The 20825-nt window shown below is 35.1% G+C and overlaps 3 protein-coding genes across 3 annotated transcripts; 2 read left to right on the top strand and 1 right to left on the bottom strand.

Moving 5' to 3' along the window:
- Positions 1–10674: 10674 nt before the first annotated feature.
- Positions 10675–11100, top strand: LOC106297149 (uncharacterized mitochondrial protein AtMg00310-like). Its single transcript, XM_013733433.1, has one exon. It carries the CDS (start codon positions 10675–10677, stop codon positions 11098–11100), a length of 426 nt encoding a protein of 141 aa, XP_013588887.1.
- An 81-nt stretch (positions 11101–11181) lies between these two features.
- On the top strand, positions 11182–12364 carry LOC106297148. Its single transcript, XM_013733432.1, has 3 exons — positions 11182–11444; positions 11591–11685; positions 11781–12364. The coding sequence occupies exons 1-3, from the start codon at positions 11182–11184 to the stop codon at positions 12362–12364; spliced, it is 942 nt and encodes a 313-aa protein (XP_013588886.1).
- A 1278-nt stretch (positions 12365–13642) lies between these two features.
- Positions 13643–14516, bottom strand: LOC106299014 (ethylene-responsive transcription factor ERF014). Its single transcript, XM_013735141.1, has one exon. The coding sequence runs from the start codon at positions 14369–14371 to the stop codon at positions 13748–13750; it is 624 nt and encodes a 207-aa protein (XP_013590595.1). The 5' UTR covers positions 14372–14516; the 3' UTR covers positions 13643–13747.
- Positions 14517–20825: the final 6309 nt, after the last annotated feature.

Here is a 20825-nt window from a genome sequence, read left to right as displayed (position 1 = left end):
TACCTTGTTCACCTTGTTCTGTTATTTATTGCATTATATATTATTTGACCTAGCATAGTCTGAAGCTAAAGACTATTGTGTGAAATATTGAGCCTCTATGGATACGATCCTCAAGTACTACAGTGAACCTCTTATTTGAGAGAGTAGCTGAAGGTTATTTTGAGCATATCAGAGCTCTAACATGACGTTGTTGGCAGCCATCAAATTAATCTGCCCGGAGCTGAGCATCTCCCTGCCTTGCAGCACCAAAAGTTGTTGTCTCCCTCGGAACATCGTTCACCGAACCGATCCCGACCATCCGTCCCCTTTTCTTCGGGATAATATGTAATTAATTAATGAATTTGATTATTAGTAAATATTATAAAATTTAAACAAATTAAAATGTATATAAGAATATATTACATGTTCAAAAATAATTTCATGTTCGACGGTCGACAACTGAACCGGTGTGCCATCCGGATTTTGTTGCGACAATTGGGTCTGGACCTCTTGGATCCGAGCCTCCACATCGCTGAGGATCCTTTCTGCCCGAGCATCCACAAACATTCCATCCGCATGCTGGTGTGTTTTCTTGTAAAGTCGGGAAAGAGAAGGTGCTTCTCCTTTCTCAGCAGCCTACAAAAATTTGAAAAATTAATCATGCGTTCATTAATAAATAAATTATTAATTATAAAAAATGAAGAAATAATTAACACTTACCATTTTTATGGTGACCCCAGTTTTCTTGTAAAAAGAATTAACACTTCCCATAATTAACACTTACCATCTAAATAATTAACACTTACCATCTTTATGGCGACCCCGGTCTTCTTTACGACACCTAGAGTTGATAAGAATTGTTTGGTAAGTGTTAATAATTTTACATGCTGGCGTGTTTTCTTGTAAAGTCGGGAAAGAGAAGGTGCTTCTCCTTTCGACTCTTTTTCTAAACTTGAATCTTGTGAACCTTGTTTGGTTTAAGTATTAATTTTGTTAATCTTTGTTTGTCTATTTCTTAATCTCTTGTGTGTCCAACAATCTATCATGGATTTGTGTGGTTTAATGGAGATTACTGAGTAGAATCTTTAGAGTTCTTGGGTTTAGTAGATTAGGATGACTAGTGCTTGATCTGTGCTGCTATGTGTTTAATCTAGATATCTTTACTTGATTGATGTTCTTAGTGCTAGATATAGGTTGTGAGATCATATCTTGATCATAAGTTATTTCATGCCCGGAAGGTGTTTGATGAAATGCTTGAAATATCAATCAATGTGCTTTACTTGCTTAGCCAACGACCGTTGATTGATCTCACTCAAATTACCCTAAGGAGTGAATTACTCTCTCAAATAAGAGGTTCAATCGTAGTACTTAGGGATCGAATCCACAAGGAGCTAGGAAACCTAATAAATATAATCAGAATGATTAAGTTAAGTTGATTATGTTTAAATATAAATAAGCAGGTTTTGAGCAAGGCAGTTACTCGATTGGTTTGATTAGGTTTTTTGGTACTTAGATGAAATAGTTAGACTTAGGGTTTTTATTCAGGTAGTCAGGATTATAATCTTATGGATACTTAATAGTTGTATGCATGATATTATAGAGCTCAGGCTCTTAATAACAAACCGATCGGCGTTCACTTTCTATGTTTGTCTATTGACCAGATGAAGTATCGATCGATGATTCTAGAGGAATATCGATTGATACACTTGTTTCACCATCGATCGATTATTCTATAGGAATATCGATCGACGAGCGTTAGTTAAGTTTTACGCACGAGTTGAATAATGCTCACTAGGCTTCCTAGATCAGCCTTCGCCTTACTCTAGCAATCCTAGCTCAATTAGGATAGATTCAAGGTGAGATGCAAGTGATAACTTGAGTCTACAACTCCTAGGTCAAGTTCTAGCTAGCTAAACTAGAAACATGCATTAATGACCATCATAATGATGAATATCACAAGTAGCAATCTATAGTTGGGGCTAATCCCTCATAACCTATTTAAACTCTAAACCTAACAATAGAACTACTCAGGCATAGCTAAGCAATTCATAACAGTAATGATAAGGTAAGAAAACTGCATAGATAGATATATAGATAATAATGGAGTTCCAATCACAAATCTCTTTGGATCTTCTCTCCAACTCTACTAAATCCTAGAAAACCTTTGCTGTGAAAATAAGAAAACAAGAAAGCACCATTTGCCTCTAACATGTTGGCAAGCTATATATATTAGGTTAAAACTCGCCAGAGGTAATCTCGTAAATTGGTAAAGTCTTAGGCTCTAAGTCGGCTTGGAACAAAACGGGCTTCTGCGCGCTTCGCTGTTGATCGATGTCATAGGGTGTGCATCGATCAATTATTTCTTCTAAAATTCGACCGCTGGTCTTGCTCGACGGCCAGCTCGGATGCTCTCTCCAATTTTCTCCAAAATGCTCCAAAATCATCATTTTCTTCCAAAACACTCATGAACCTAAAGTATACTAAATAGAGTCTAGAATATACTAGTTAGTTATTAAAAGACTTATAAACCATGGCTAAAAGTGGGTAAAATCCATGGCCTATCACCTCCTCCAGACTTACCTTTTTGCTTGTCCTCAAGCAAAACATACATGCAGTCTCTCTAAAAGAGGTTTGAAAACAGCATGGACTAACAAATTTAAAACTCATAATCATCACCTTATGAAATCCTAGTCTCAGAAGCACACTATACCATATCCTAGTATAGCAACCAAATTCACCTAGTTAACAACATAGCAAATCCTATCTGACAATCCCCTCTACCAACTCATTTCTTGCATAAATAAAAGTGTAGGTTTTACCTTGGGAGTATCGATCACATGATGCAAGGATGCTCAAACAAGTATCTGGACCTGCAGGTAAGTAAGAGTTCCTTTCCTCCCTCTCTACTAATTTCTCTCTCAGTCAAAGTCTGCTTTATTGCAAGATCATTGACCAAGATTGGACATGCTTCCATGAATCAAGCTTTAATGGTTTTATCCCCCAAATCCTGTTTACTTCTTTTTGACCTATTTCCTAGGATTTTTGTGAATCAAGCCTTAATGGTTGTAGCCACCAAGTCCTGTTCAAATCCTTTACCTATAGAATTCTTATGAATCAAGCATTAATGATTGTAGCCACCAAATTCTGTTCGAATTCTTTTCCTAAATTATCATCTATAACTATATATATATTTTTTATAAATCTAAATTTCGAAATAGAGAGAGAGGGAAGGTGATATATCTTCGAACTTGACATTTATCTTTGGAAACTTCACATTTATCTTTGAACTTGATATTTATCTTCTCCTGCAAAAAAAAAGGTAAACCGTCATAACGATTGAGCTCGATTTCGTATAAAATTGCAAGTGGGCTTCTAGCCGCGTTTTGGGCCCTTTCATGCCGTTTTCCGACTTGTGCGTTTTTACGATTTATCGAAAGAGCGCTTCCGAAACGACGTCGATTCCGAAGAACGTTCGAATTTCTCGTATAGTGTGGGTAGTTCGAGGTGTTTAGTTAACCGTTGCCATTTTATACGATCAATTCGAACTTCATACGAGACAACGAGTTCTTGCGGTTTTTAAATCGCAAAGTTTCAATAGTGACTCCGATCGAGATGAAACAAGAGCATGTTATATCCAATCCCAAAGGAGGGAGCTACGAGGACGGGACGAAGGCATGCTAGTTGATCCAACTCGCCAAACGGGAGAGTTGGAATGCTTGTTCGGTTCAACTAACCCGTTCGGCAAGTTTGACGGCTTGCTCGATCCAACTCGCCCGTTCGGCAAGTTGAACGGCTTGCTCGATCCAACTCCCCCGTTCGGTGAGTTGGACAGTGCGTTCGGTCCAACTTGCAGCGAGTTGGACGGTGCGTTCGGTCCAACTCCCCCCTTCGGCGAGTTGGACGCTGCGTTCGGTCCAACTCCCCCCTTCGGCGAGTTGGACGATGGTTGTTTCGTTGTTCGGGATCCGTTTGTCCGAGGTCTGGAGTAACCTTTCTCGAAAACTTATCGTGTGAATCCTTTTCGGAGTTGATACGAAATTCAATTTAGGTTTTCCCGTTTTTTTTTTGAATTTTATCTCCCTTTTTCAAAGAAGACATTTCCAGGAAAGTTTCCGACGTTGATTCCGTCGTAACTGATTTTGACTCTAACAGTGATTTGTAAATGAATTAGGCAAACAACAATGGCAAGAGACGAAGACCAAGACCGGTGGCGGTACATCGGAGCAACCGATGGTGGCTGTTTGTGGCGGAAGCAAGGCGGCTCAGATATAGAGTTTGGGCCGCATGACATATGGTAGCTCAGAAGCTCTGCATGATTTTACTATGTTTCTCCATAATAAAAAATACTTCTTTTTATAATTAAAAAATAAATATCTTAAGGTTTGTCTTATATATGGGCATTCGAGCAAAAATATTTTAATTCTCTAGTGGGGGTAGGGACTTACGGTGGGAATGAGTTTTCCCTATTAATGATCCCACAATTGTAAATTGTTGAAAGACTCATGCAATAGTCCTAGATGCCTCATGTATACCTTGACCTATATGTAGTTAAGCTATTTATACAATCTCGTCTTTCCACATTGTTCGCTAGAGCCCCTACACCGCTAAGTAACATAATCACATAGATAGAGAAATGCATTGTTTAGTCGTCGCGAAATCTACATCATGGTATAATTGACAAATCAAATAACATTATTTATGAGACTCAATGTTATATATATATATGTCGAGACAACATAATCGTATAATTGAGATCATCATTTCACGACCGTTGTTGGTTTTATTTCAAATATTTCCATGGGATTTGGACACAAAGTTTATGTGTCTTTTGTACATATCTACATCTGAACAAAAGGTTTGGTCTTCCGTTTCCGAATCAAGATTTTAAATTATAATAATGATATGAAGTTTCGTTTCCGTTCTATGATATTATATATTATGTGTGCCTAAACAAGTGCAAAACTACTCAAAGTTTATGTGTACCTCTTAGCTTTCATAAACATTGAGAAAATAATGCCCACGTGATGTGTTTTGTGCGATCACTAAAAGAAAAAATTAAGCTCGCCTCGGTTCCGAGATCTCTTGTTATGTGGATGCAGTGAATGTAACCAAAAGCACATGTCATACTGGTTATAGCCCTATCCAATTCTTACAGTTTTTTTCGTCAATGAGTCAGTGATATTCATTTGCACGCAGACAACACAAATGACGGCAAAAAAAGAGAAAAAAAAAAATGGAGAAATAGAGATAAAGTGTTAGTAAAAAGGGAAAATGAGGAAATGGGACCCCATCTCATTAGATGGATCAAGAAGACACACATAACAAGAACCCAAAAACAACTCATGTGGCTTTCTGCTCGAATCTACTGTTAGATTTTTATTCAGACCAATGTTGGAGTAAATTGGATGTCATTGTTTTGCGAGATTCCAAGCATAATAACACAATTTATTACGTTAACTCTTTTCCTCTTTGATTTTACCAATTATCACAAGTCGCAACTCCTGCGCCTCTTGTCTCTTCTCTTGTTTTCCCCTGAATTCTATATCATTCTTTTTTAACAGTTTAATTATTATTATAGTATTTTTATTTAGCAGTAATTAAATAGGGTTACCATGACGTCTTCGACTAACCTCATATGAAATTTGCTTCTTGCTCTTTGGCTTTGTAAAATTTCTCCATACAACTATCTATTTTCACACTTTGTCTCATTAGCTAATATACATGTGTATGTTTCATTACATTTTCTTACACCGGAATAAATAGTATTATTTGATTGATGATGTCGATGTTTTGTTGTGATTGATTAATGCATTATAAGAAGAAAAAAAATCTATTTGATATTTTTCTTCCACCTTCTATTTTTTTTTTCAACGGTCTATCATATTACTCAAGTTCGAAGTGGTCTTGACAATTAAACTGAAATAGAACAACCAGTAAAATAAAATTTGAGGTGGTCTGCCACCTTCCATTTAACGCCAAAATTTCCACCATTAGTACATTATGTTAATAATATAAAATCTGAAGTAATAGGTTAACATTACGTTTTAAGTTTTACAATATTTAAACTGGTAATTTGAAAAAGTGACAAAAAAGAGATAAGACTTTTTTCTCAGACACAAGGTTCGAGGTGTACTGTTCCGAGTTGACTTTCCTTGCATTTTCAAATTCTCCACCGCAACTACCAACTTCCCCGCCGTGCTATCTTAACTCACCACCGCACCAACTTTCCGGTGAAGTAATTTCCGTGTACGATCAAGCTCCCTGAAGCTGGAGTTTCTCCTCTACGGTCTCATAATGGTGGTTCAATGAATCATTTACTGCAGATCTGTTGGGAGAATGCTCTAGGAGCAGACAAATAGATAATGGCATGTCTGCTAGAATCTTTAATGTTGTCTCTGTCTCAAGCTTCCTTTGGTCTTTCTACTGTCTAAGTACAGTCCCGTTTACCTTGTCACTAAGGTTTTACCCCGTGTTGGGAATTTACTGCTTACTGCAGTTAGGTCCTCATTAATTTAATGTTGATAAGTTTTATGCTCAGTCATTTATGGCTTACCGAAACTCAAGAATGGACAAAGGCAAGTGGGTAGCTGACTCAGTGAGACAGGCTAGACGACTCCCAGTTAAAATCCCTTCTGTCGACACTTCTGCTCGGATAGAAGAGCACAAACTCACCCTCATAGGGAGAGTCACAAACCCCTCAGTCCAAAAAACCAGAGCCCTAGTAGAGTTCTTCCTTCAGCATTGGCGTATGGCGGGATCTATCACTGGAAGGGCCTTGGGGCCACACCTGTTTCAGTTTAAGTTTGAAACTGAACAGGACCTTCAAGCTATCCTCTTAGGCGCGTCATATCACTTAAAGAGATGAATGATGATTCTCCAGAGATGGGAACCAATAGTCTCTGACTTCTTTCCGGCACTCATACCCTTCTGGATAACGATACATGGAATCCCTTTACACTATTGGTCTGATGCGGCTATTGAAGCAATTGGAGAAGAACTGGGACCAGTGGAGGATTTCGATGTAGACAGAGGAAGAATCAGAGTACTTGTTAATGGCTTGAATCCCCTGGAAATGTTTCTAGACATAAGTCTAGCGGGGGAAATTAAGCAAGTGGAGCTGGAATACGAAAATCTGGAAAAACATTGCTTCATTTGCCACTCTCTGTCTCATGAAAGAGATGTGTGTCCTTCACAGCAGGCCCAAACAAACTCCAGAGACTCCTCAACAAGAATGGGTATATCTCAATCTCGTAATCTGGACAGGCTCGAAGCTGATAGAAGAAGAACAGCTGCGAGGAAGTTGATAAGAGAAGAGCCTGATATCCCTATGAACCAAAGAAGCTACAACTCAAATCAATGGCAGCACCAATCTTCCCGGGAATTTGACTGGAAGCAGGATAAAGAGTTTCGCTACAACTATGGGGTCAGGAGATATCCTACGTACAAGGAGCACTCAACCTGGGTGGAAACTAATGTGGCTGGCAGTCGCCTCCCAGCTAGAGCGAGATTATCCTTCCATAAAGACAGCTCTGCTTCTTCTCAAAAGGAATCTCAATCCAGAATAAAGACTCAGACGCCGCAAACTGAGTGGAGGCCTGTAGCTGCTGGTTCACATATAGAATCCTCATCAAAAGCTAGCCGCTCCCAAGTGTCTCATACTCCATCTTCTAGACCTCAAAGAGAAGGGGGCTCTAGCCTGATATTGGGTACCACTAGCGGAAGACAAAGATCAGGAGATAGCAATCCCCTGTCGCAAGAGAGAAGATCGACACTAGACATGCTCTCCCTCCCAAAACATAGGGTTCCTTTCCTACAAGATGGAATGGAAAATGTTGAATCGGGTAGACTCCAGGAGGTCGATATCCATTATTTGGAAGAGAACTTGCCCATTCTTCAGTCAGGAGCCAACAATATCCCATCGTCGTCGAAGAACCCAGTACAAGGAGCTGTGCCGGAGTACAATGGTACCCAAGACAGATCACCAATCAGATCAGTTAGTGAAGATAGACTCCATGTCTCGCTGAGACTCGGGCCTCTAGCTATCTCTGACGAGATTGAGGATAATGTAGCTGTTCTGACAAGTGATAAAAGACTCAAATCTACTATCTCTCTCGGCTTACAAGACAGAAAAGGAAAGGCTTTACCCCCCCTGTCCATCAAGGAAACGTATTGTAAGGAGCCCATGCCTTGGGGGTGAGCTTAAAGAGGCGCAGAGTCACTAAAACACAGAACTCACCAAGAGGAAAGTGAGCCCCGGGATCAGGTCAGAACAATAAGACAACATGAGCAGAGAGGGGAGCCCAACCTCGAGCAATCATAATCCCAGCGACTAAGAAGAAAGGAACGGATTTTCGGTTCGCTCTAAAACCTCTTCCTTAGTCTCTATGAGTTGAAACTGTCAGGGTATCGGGAGCAAACTGACAGTTCGTCGTCTAAGAGAGTTTCGCTCTAAAAACTCTCCGGATATCATGTTCCTAATGGAAACGAAATGGCAAGATGAGGAAATTTTCAAGATGTACAAGGGCACTGACTATAAGAACCTCTTTACGGTCCCACCGGTAGGGCTCAGCGGCGGCCTGGCTCTCTCGTGGAAGGACAATGTCCATCTTGAAGTCTTATTTTCCTCTGCAAATGTAATCGACACAAAGATTGAGTTCAATAATAAATCGTTTTATGTGTCGTACATCTATGGAGCACCTAATAGAGAAGATCACCCTCGTTTTTGGGAAGTTATGTCAGATATAGGAACTGGCCGAACATCTCCTTGGATGCTCATGGGAGATTTCAATGATCTCCTAGATAATTCTGAGAAAGTTGGTTGACCACCGAGATGGGAAGGCTCTTTCCTTGCTTTTCGTAATTTCGTCTCTATGAACGGGATGTGGGATCTACAATTTTCTGGTAACTCCCTCTCTTGGAGAGGCACAAGATACACACACTTCATTCAGTCGCGCCTCGATCGAGCCATGGCAAATCTTGACTGGATGGAACTCTTCCCTGCAGCGAGGAGTGAATATTTACGTTTTGAAGGTTTGGATCATCGCCCACTACTAACTTAATTCGATCAACACCTAAAAGAGAAGAAGGGTCTCTTTAGGTATGATAGACGTCTCAGTGAAAAGCCGGAGATCCGTAGTCTGGTGGAGACGTCCTGGAACTCCTCGGCCACTGATTCTGTTATTACAAAGATTTGCAATGTTGGGCGAAGTTTAGTGGAATGGGCAAAAACTTAGTCGGCCACGAGCAAAGAACTAATTAGTTCACATCAAATCCTCTTAGAAGAAGCTCTGTCCGACCCATCGCCAGTGCCTGGCAGAATTGAAGAGCTACAACTTATTCTCGAGAAAGCGTACGCTGAAGAAGAAGCGTTTTGGAGACAGAGAAGTTGGATACAATGGTTGGATACAATGGCTTAATGGTGGGGATAAAAATTCAATTTTTTTTCCTGGAACAAATTCTCTATCATTGAGGATGAATCCGTGAATGCTTTCTATGAGGAAAACCAGATTGTCAACTCCTTTTCTCTGTTCTATCAACATCTGTTCATGATGGGGAACACAGATGCTTCAGCGGTTGTTAATGAAGCTCTAGCACCCAAAGTAACGCTGGAAATGAACGAGCTCCTAATAGCTCTTCCGGATAAACTGGAGGTCCAGAAGGCCGTGTTCTCCATTCACTTCGATAAAGCACCGGGGCTAGACAACTTCTCGGCATGGTTTTATCAAACCTTTTGGGATGTCATCGGAGACGATATCTACCGAGACATCAAGAGCTTCTTTGAGACTAACTTCCTACACCCGAGACAAAACGAGACCCATGTTAGACTGATCCCGAAGGTGACAGGGGCTAAAAAGGTTTCTGATTACAGACCCATCGCTTTGTGTAATACACACTACAAGATTATTGCCAAGATCCTGTCCAAAAGGCTCCAGCCTCTGCTCCAGACACTGATATAACCTTCTCAGTCAGCCTTTGTCCCGGGAAGGGCAATCTCCGACAACGTGCTGATCACTCATGAGATTCTTCATTATCTGAGGAAGTCTGGTGCTAGGAAACATGTGTTTATGGCGGTCAAAACTGACATGAGGAAAGCCTACGATAGAATCGAATGGAACTTCTTGCGGGAAGACCTTAACCGGCTAGACTTTCATGAGAAGTGGACAGCATGGATAATAGAGTATGTATCCTCAGTCTCTTACTCCTTCCTTATCAATGGTGGGCCACAAGGAAAGGTAGTTCCCTCTAGAGGTCTCCGACAAGGCGACCCGTTATCCCCTTACCTCTTTATCCTTTGCACCGTCGGGTCTATGTAACCAAGCGATGTTAAGAGGTACTCTACCCGGGGTGAAGGTTGGACGACACTGCCCACCAATAAATCATTTGTTGTTCGCAGACGTCACAATGTTTTTTGGAAAGTCAAACGTAGCCAGTTGCTTTACTCCATATGAGGCAGCGTCTGGTCAGTGTATAAACCAGTAAAAATCTGCAATAACTTTCTCCTCCAAGACCAGTCATGAGTGTAAAATCTGGGTAAAGGAGGACCTAAACATTTTGAATGAAGGAGGTATTGGCAAGTACCTTGGCTTGCCGGAACACTTCGGGAGAAAAAAGAGAGACATTTTTGCCTCGATTGTGGACCGCATTAGACAACGAGTGCATGGATGGACTGTTAGATACCTATCGGGGGCAGGGAAGATGGTGCTTTTGAAAGCTGTGTTGGCATCAATGCCGACATATGCTATGTCTTGCTTTAAGCTACCCAAATCCCTCTGCAAGCAAATCCAAAGTGTCTTAACTAGGTTTTGGTGGGACATAAAACCAGAGTTGAGGAAGATGTACTGGATATCATGGGACAAGCTAACCTTTCCTAAAGGGGCTGGTGGTCTCAGGTTCCGAGAAATAGAGGTTTTCAATGATGCACTGCTTTCTAAGCACACTTGGAAGCTGTTAAGGAACCCCAACTCTCTGTTGGGACAAACTTTGTTAAATAAGTACTGTCAGCATCAAGACATTCTCACATGCTCAGCTCCAAATGCTGCATCTCATGGGTGGCGTGGGATATTGGCGGGCAGAGACATAATCAGCAGGGGTATGGTGTGGTTTTTCGGAAACGGAGAATGAATCCCTATATGGCGCCAAAACTGGCTTTCCACTGACCACCAATCTGGTCCTTTTGCGCCCCCAACGGAACTCGCGCAAAACATGATGGTTAAAGATCTCCTTCTCCCAAACCGTTCAGAATGGGACACGAAGAAGATAAAGTTCCACCTCCTTCAATACGTCTCTACCATCCAGAAGCTGACCCTGAGTACAAATAATCTAAAGGATGAACGTATCTGGCTCTTGGAGAAATCGGATGAATACTCAACAAAAACTGGTTATGCTTTGGCTAAACTAAACAGTGGGAACATACATGACTCCTTTAATTGGAAGCAGTGCATTTGGAACGTGAAGTGTTCTCCTAAGTTAAAACACTTTCTTTAGAAGCTGAAAAATAATGCACTTGCAGTTGGGGAGGCTTTGATAAAGCGTGGAATGCAAGTTGATGGAAAATGCAAACGTTGCGGCGATGATGAAACAGTGTTCCATGTTATGTTCTCCTGTCCTGCAGTGGCCAAAGTGTGGGATCTTCTCCCAGCATCTTGCGTCCCGTCGAGAAGCTCATGTCATTCGATGGAGGATTTGCTCAAGGTGTGTACCAGAATGGTAAACCTCCCTCCCCTTGGACTATCTAATCCTTGTATCCTTGGATATTTTGGGTCTTGTGGACTAGTAGGAATCAATTACTGTTTGAACACAAGTCTTTCTCGGAAGCAGACATGGTGCTAAAGGCTATAAAGAATGCAAAGGAGGGGCAATCAGCTACTCAAAAGCCGAAAAACCTACTGCTTCACCGAAAGACTCTATCCGACCAACCATTCCCGACTCTATCTCTCCGACCAACCATTCCCGCACTACGGTAACTGCCTCTCATCTCTTCTCAGATGCGGCTTGGAACAGTTCTAGTTGTGCTGGTGGTTTGGGATGGGTGATTAAAAGCTCATCAGGAAACATCCTCCTTCATGGAAGCTCAGCAAAAAGATATGTGGCTTCAGCACTAGCTGCAGAAGCTCTGGCTTTAAAGGAAGGACTCTCAAAGGCCATTTTGGCTGGACTAAAAGACATTGTCTGTTCATCAGACTCTAGATGTTTAATCCAATTGCTCACAGGAAACAAATCTGTGACTGCCATCAAAGGGATCCTCCATGACATTTGTGTGTTGAGCCGATCCCTTAACTCTATATCCTATCATTTTATGCCTCGTAGTTGTAATGTGCAAGCAGATGAACTTGCCAAAAACTCTCTGTTTCTGTTGTCATGCAGTTCCGATAACTCTGTTGTTTAAGTTTAATGGAATGGTTTAATAAAAAAAAAGTTTTACAATATTTAATCAGCAACACTATTATGCTTTATTGTTGTTAACCTATTAACATGATTGTAAGCTCCTACTTCAAAACTAAACTAAGATAGAGGTATTGAATCTAGAAGTTGGACTCAATTGGAAGGAAAATGAGTTTCCATTAAATTCTAGTGTTATTTAGTTAAGTATTTGTAATCATTCTTAGTGTTATTCAGTTTAAAATTTTTCTAATTCTATTAAATATGTGTAATTCAGTTTGGTGGGTTCTGTGATAACTGTATTTGAAAATAATTTAATGAAAATTCCACTATAAAATGTAAAGAACCAATTATGTGTGTTTAAGCTGACATTTAAAGAACCAATTTATGAAAACACTTTAACAAAAAAAAAAGCTGACATTTAAAGATATTTTTTATTTCCTTTATTTATCAGATATATATATATATATACACGTCTATATTACTGATCATTATAATATGATAGAATTGAAAATGTAATTTCATTATAAATTTAAAAGTATATCATCATCTTGATGAACGAAAGTATATTATTTTCCTTCATATAGCATGCAACGAATCACTTATTAGAAATTTTTCTTCCCAAGTTTATTCAAAATAAGTCATGTTAATAATTTTTTCTTTTATTTTTTTGTATCCAAATATAGTGCTATCGTTACATAGTGATATAGAAATAGTTGAATATATAGTCAAGTTTTTCGTTAGATTTTCTTTTGAAATATACTTTATTTATATGGTACATAAATGGTTTGTGTTTTATTATGTTTATTAGCTAAAAAAATTATTCGACTTGTTTTTTTTATGTATAATGAATAAAAGTTCATGGAATTTAAAGAAATTATCTCACAGAACACAACGAGGACGTTGCGCCCCAAGACTTTATCTATGTTAGTGTGAGCTCATACTCGAATCTACACTCGTTTAGGTTCAATTATAATTCAAAAGGTTCATAGAATTTAGAGGAACTGGTTTCTACCAAATATATTTGTATTTCTTAAAAACTAAAAAATAAAAGTTAGAAAAATGCATCAATAGCTTCATCAAATCTTGTGAAATACTTCAGAATCTGTTACTTATGCCTTGAAATGAATTCTTTCAAACTCAGTTAATTCTACTTAATCACTGCTATATACTTTTAAAACTAACTTTGATTTTGGTACAATGATCTCCACATATATTTTCTCTACAACATATATTGTAAAGCACATATTCAGGAGTGAGAATCGATAAAGAAAAAAAAATGATATAACACAATGTATCATGACTGATATATATTGAAACAAATAATCTTTTGTTTTTGATGACTGTAGAAAAATAAGGTATGAATCATGATCATATAGTTAAAGCAGAATCAACAAAAATTCCATAATCTGATATCCCCTTCCTCAAAGAAATCATCAGCAAGTGGTGTTGTCAAATACGGCAACATGAACTGATCATCACCATCAAAGCAGTTGTACCATGATGATTCAGACAAGGAGACTACTTGTTGGTCATACTGAGACATGGAGACGACATCATAGAGATCTTCAGATGGAGATGAAGAAAGCAACGGAGATGAAGTAGACACAGATGAGGAAGAAGGATCTGCGTTAGCTGCAGCAGCAGCCACTCTCTGTATGTACTTAGGAGACATGTTAATATTGTTTTTGTTGTCACCATTGTTGGTATTGTAGAGAGAAGATGAGATCTCTGGGAAGTTGAGATTACTAGCCGAAGATCCTTTGAGACAGAGAAGCGCAGCATCGTAGGCTCGAGCAGCGGCTTCAGCGGTTGAGTAAGAACCGAGCCAGATCCTTGTCTTTTGATTGGGAGCTCTGATCTCTGAAACCCATGAACCCCAACTTCTCATTCTCACTCCTTTGTACTTCTTGGCCAGGTTACTCTTGCTTATGGATGATGATGTTGATAATGAAGATGAAGATGATGATGGAGAAGACATTCGCTTTGTCGTATTTTGAATAGCTTTCACCATTGATAGTAAGTTACTAACTTAAAGGGTATTGTAAATTGTGGAGGAAGTTGGGAGAGAAGAATAGTTCGTCTCTATTTATAGATGATATATGAAGAACAAAAGTAGTAAGAGAATAATAAAATATACTATGAACATAGTCAAAGAAAGTAGAATGGGGCAAACTGCACACACATAGAAATGAGTACTTTTTCTTTAAATAATAGTGATAGACAGGTGTTTTACAATTTATTTAATAGAGCGATTTAACCTAAATCAGAATCCCATATGCAACACCCAATCACATATCACTATTAAGAGAATCTCATTTTTCAGTAATGCATATTTTATTGACTGACCATTTTTTTTTTTTGAACACATTGATTGACCATTAAAATTCTCTAGTCACGCTATTGTTTACCACTAATTGAGTTACTACTTCTCAGTCTGACTACTATGTCAAATTTGCGAACACTGTGAAACAAAATTACATAAAATCAACACTCAATATAACAAAAACTAATTATCTATTTCAAGAAACGACAGATAATTTTGCAAAACATAATAGGAGCTAGATACATTGGATTCTATTTTGAGAGGCAACTTCTAGGAGCTAAGAGCATGTGATTTTCCAAGTACAAACAAAATACAAAGTTATAAACCTAATTATTTCGATAAATGAGATGCTAAAAAATCACATGATAATAAGTACTCCCTCTGTTTTTTAAAGATGGATGTTCTAGAGAAATATTTTGTTTCCAAAAGATGTATTTTTCATGTTTTCAAAGCATATTTTGTTAACTAATAATGAAAAATTGTGTGTTTCAAAAATATTAATTACATTTCTTTTAATCCTATTGGTTTAAAAATATAAGAAATATAAAGTTACAAAAAACTATGCATTAATAACTAAGTTTTACTCCCTCTGTTTTTTTAAAGATGGATGTTCTAGAGAAATATTTTGTTTCCAAAAGATGTATTTTTCATGTTTTCAAAGCATATTTTGTTAACTAATAATGAAAAATTGTGTGTTTCAAAAATATTAATTACATTTCTTTTAATCCTATTGGTTTAAAAATATAAGAAATATAAAGTTACAAAAAACTATGCATTAATAACTAAGTTTTACTCCCTCTGTTTTTTTAAAGATGGATGTTCTAGAGAAATATTTTGTTTCCAAAAGATGTATTTTTCATGTTTTCAAAGCATATTTTGTTAACTAATAATGAAAAATTGTGTGTTTCAAAAATATTAATTACATTTCTTTTAATCCTATTGGTTTAAAAATATAAGAAATATAAAGTTACAAAAAACTATGCATTAATAACTAAGTTTTAATATGGTTTCTTAATAAGTGTGAAAATCCTAGAACATTCATCTTTAAAAAACAGAGGGAGTAATATGGTTTCTTAATAAGTGTGAAAATCCTAGAACATTCATCTTTAAAAAACAGAGGGAGTAATATGGTTTCTTAATAAGTGTGAAAATCCTAGAACATTCATCTTTAAAAAACAGAGGGAGTAATATGGTTTCTTAATAAGTGTGAAAATCCTAGAACATTCATCTTTAAAAAACAGAGGGAGTAATATGGTTTCTTAATAAGTGTGAAAATCCTAGAACATTCATCTTTAAAAAACAGAGGGAGTAATATGGTTTCTTAATAAGTGTGAAAATCCTAGAACATTCATCTTTAAAAAACAGAGGGAGTAATATGGTTTCTTAATAAGTGTGAAAATCCTAGAACATTCATCTTTAAAAAACAGAGGGAGTAATATGGTTTCTTAATAAGTGTGAAAATCCTAGAACATTCATCTTTAAAAAACAGAGGGAGTATAATTTTATAAACAAAATTAAGAATCTTGAACGTCAAAGTAGCTGAAGTCATGTTTATTATCAAGAGGAGAAAACAGCTGGTGCATCTCTGTCTTTAATGGGCTTTTAAAACCGCGTGAACTACTTCCTTGTGTCCCCTTCTCCCACACGTAAATTCTCTCTATTAAAAATATCTTTTACTAAATTAATTATAGTTGATTAGTCAGATTCCTTTGTCAAACTGCAGTGCTGTAAGCTAAACAATTCAACGGAGTACTAGAATTTACAATAAACTGTATAGTAAATCATCAAACCTTAGAATAATACGCACTCTTTTTCTCCAAAACCAGTGTGCAGTTAAAATAAAATTAGCCGGCACTAGAATTTAAGACACGTATCGAGTAATTAAAAACATTAAACTAAGCTATTCGTGTTCACGGTCTGCCAGGCTCCTCTCGTTTTGTTTTTATAATAAACAGGTGAGTTTTTTCCAGATACCAAGTAACGAATCAACTGATTTGTTCGTTGGAAAATGTGGAGGAAAGTGCAGGCAAAGTAAGCATAACTTCAATTGTTTGTTTATGTTTGCATTTATACTTCCATTTTGTATGTACTTTAAATAGTACTCCTCTTTAAAAAAAAACTTAATGCAGTATTTGTTAGTAGATTTTTTTTTAAAAAGCTATTCTCTGTTTCAATTTCCTTGTCGTTTTAGAGTAAAATTTTTGTTTCAAAATAAGTGTCGTTTTATAATTTCAATGCAAAATTTATTGATTTTATATTCCAATCTATTTTCCTATTTGTTAAAATGTGGTTAGGTGTGTTGGTAATGATGATTTTATTTTGGAAATATGTAAAATTAATTATTTTCTTAATCTGTGTGCCCAACTCTAAAACGAAAATTAAAATGAAACGGAGGGAGTATATATACTCCATCCGTTTCATATTGTAAGTAGTTTTAGAGAAATGTTTTTGTTTCAAAATGTAAATAGTTTTCGTATTTTTAGGTACCTTTTACATTTATTGAATACAGTGTGACCAATCAAATTAAATAGACTTATTTTTTATTGGTTAAATTATATTTAACCTATTTATTATAAAATACTTCTTAATTTTCGTGCTTTTAGCAAAAACTACTTATATTATGAAACGGATGGAGTATTTTTTTTTGACAACAAGATATTCACAGACTCATATTGACTCTGTAAACCAAATCGGTAACTCCACATCCATGTGAACGACGAAACACAGTTGTTTCCTAGCACTGCGTGCTAAGCTATCCGCCCGTAGGTTTTCCGTCAGAGGTATATGAACGATGTCTGAGTTGAAGAAACTTCTTAATAGAACTGGTATATGGATGCAGACCGTAACAGGACAACCAACAAAAATTAAATTGCTATAAAAGTACACAAAATTGTTAGTAGTTATGTAAACGTCAGTGTTTGTGTTTATTTTATAAAGTATGTTTTAATGAAAATATTACATTTACTGTATTTTTCTCACTACATATGGCAGTTTGTTTTCCATTGTTGTTTTTATAATATATTAAATAGTATATAAAATATTTTAAAATGTTATTTTAACTAGTTTATATTCTGCTATCTGTAAAATTTATCCAATCATATAAAAATCATTTCACAATTTTAATTATGCAGAATTTTCCATATCTTAGTTATTTTTCTGCTATTTTCCGATAAACACTGTTGTCAATCAAAACATATATACCTAGTTGTTTTTGTGTTGACTACAACGGCACCACATTAAAAAAAAAAAATAGAGTTAGTTGGTAGATTATCTGAGTTAAAGTTAGACTTTGCTCACACAAGCAAAAAACTAGACTTGTATGTGAGATGAATGCTAGAATAACAAAATACTAGACTGGTTTAATAATAGAATCAGATTTTTTGCAGAATAATCATAATCATTAAACACTTAACTGGCTACGCTAGATTGCTTTGGTTGGTTAACCAGAATAGCCATAGGCAAAAACCCAACACCAAACCTAAAAGCCTATGAAAAGTCGACCTTTATAACTTAAAGCATCCACACTTGTCTACCGAAACTAATATCACAACGAAAATACTCAAAGCATGGTCTTTCAACCAAGTTCCTTCGATAACTATACCACCATGCCTCATTGGTCTGATATATTATTGATGTTTTTAAATTATATTTTAATAAGCGGTATATAGCATTATCTTTATTTACAACGTTAAAAGAATAAATTATTAAAATAACATGAAAATAGCATTGTATTCATCAGCCTGGTGTCCATAAGCTTAATTTTTAAATGTGGACTAGATTTTGATCCGTACTTTCAAAGCGCGGAATAATTTTTTGGTGAAAATCCGTAATCCAAAGTCCAAACCTAACCCTAATCCAAAAAAAAAAAATTGTATGAAGTCCGAAATGTAAGAAATACCAGAATAAATCTTGTAGAGTGGTACAAAACATATCCGAACCCATAGTGTTATTAGCCGAACTGGAACGGATAATCCAATTTTTTTTAAATATTTCTTATATATTGCTATTACATTTTAGATTTAACTTCGGATATACCCAAACCCGAACCAATAAGACCCGTATCCAAACGATGTATGATTACTTTATGGGTTTTAGGTTATGATACAAATTAGAACAAAATTCGATGTGTTATATCGGAACTCAATCCGTACTTACAAATTTATCAAAATGAGACCTAGGATGTGATATAAATTAGAACTGTAATTCAAAATACCCAACCCATATCACAAACGGTACGTAATATAGTAGCTAACTATTAATATTATTTTATGAATATATATATATATATATATATAATTTTAATATTCTATCTATAAGAATTATATTATTATGCATTCAGTGCGAGTTTTGAATAATTTTTTCTTGCATTTGGATTAAAGTATATTTGTATATATACAAATTACTTGCATATAGAATTATTTTTATATTAATAATTAAAATATAATTGATTAGGTACTTAAATTTAGTGTTAATATAAATTGAATTCATTATTTTTTAAAACAATAGATTAGTTGATGTCAAAAAACAATAGATTAGTTATTTAGTTCCTTAATTTTATGTTATAGTATATATTTAATAATAATTAAGTTAGGTAAATGTAGAAATAAAAGGAAGTTACTTTAATGTACTGGTCCAACCTAAACTATTTACAAGTAGACAAAATTTATTTCTGTTTTAATAGTATTGAGATTCTAGATATAAATATATAAAGTAAATGTATCGGTCCCAAAATTGAAGTGGTTATATGTCTAAATCACATAGTCTCTAAAGTTATTAAAAACTAGACTTTAACCCGCATGTCTGTGCATATATTTTATATTTTATAAATGTATTTGATATTATTATAAATGTTTTAAATATATAATTTCTATTTTAGTATTATATATTGTGTAGCTCTGTAATATTATTTTTTATATTTTTTATTCGGCATTATTAATATATAATGATTTGTTTAATACTCTCTTTGTTTTAAGATATAAGTAGTTTTACTTAAAAGTACTAATATTAAGAAGATGGTTATTTTAAAAAAGTATCATTTCATCAATAAATTCAACCAATTATAAAAAATCTAACATTATTTCAATGGTCACACAATATCCAATAATTGAAAAGATACACTGAAATATGTAGACTACTTATATTGTGAAACAATTTTTTTTGTTGCTAAAACTACCTACAATTTAAAATAGAGGGAGTACATTTTACTTTGTTATTAATTTTTTTATTACTTACTAATATATTTTCGAGTTAGGTACGATAAAATAACAATATGAAATAATCAAATAGATAACATCTTTTGAAATATATTTTTTCTTTAATTTATACATTTTTCTATAGTACATTTTTAAAATATATTTATTATATTATTAAAAATATATATGTTTAAGATAATTTATATTTACATGTTGTGTTTTAAAAATATACTTTAACATGTATTATTTTATTATTTTACGGGATTTATAAGTAAAAAAACTGTTTTATATAAATAATATAGCAATACTATTTTAGTAAATTTTATACATAGTAGCATCTATCATATTATTTTAGTTAATTTTATTTATATAGTGTATTTATTGGATGTTATGATATTAATTTTTCTTTTTATTTTTAATTAAGATTTCAAAATATTAGGTTGTTTTAATTTTTACAACATATATAGTTTCTTTTTTCGTGGTGTATTTCAAAAAGTTATTCTTTATTATCTATGATTTTATATTTTGTACAATTTGAAATATTATTATTTTGAGTTTGAATATTTATTTTCAAAATTTTATATTTTGCCAAGAAAATTTTGTAAAATTACACTACTATTTTTGAGTTTGGAAGATTTACATGAATTTTGAATTTTTTTTGTTACTATATTAATACATTATTTTAAAAAAAAATATTTGAATTTTTGATAATATTTCAACAAATTTTTTTATAACTTAGAAAAAAAAATAATTAAAATTTGATTTGTCATTAATATTTTAAATGAATTACTACAATTTCATAGTTTTCTAATAACATATTTTTAAATAGTATATGAACTAAATGTTATTATATACTATTATATTTTGTATATAAACATTTTACACAATATATTTTTGAGAGTTTCAAAATAAATAAAAAGATAATATATAGTTGAAGATATCAAAAGTTT

The sequence above is a fragment of the Brassica oleracea genome, chromosome C6 (genome assembly GCF_000695525.1).
Source record: "Brassica oleracea var. oleracea cultivar TO1000 chromosome C6, BOL, whole genome shotgun sequence".
Classification (NCBI taxonomy): domain Eukaryota; kingdom Viridiplantae; phylum Streptophyta; class Magnoliopsida; order Brassicales; family Brassicaceae; genus Brassica; species Brassica oleracea.
This window is presented reverse-complemented; position numbering and strand designations above follow the sequence as displayed.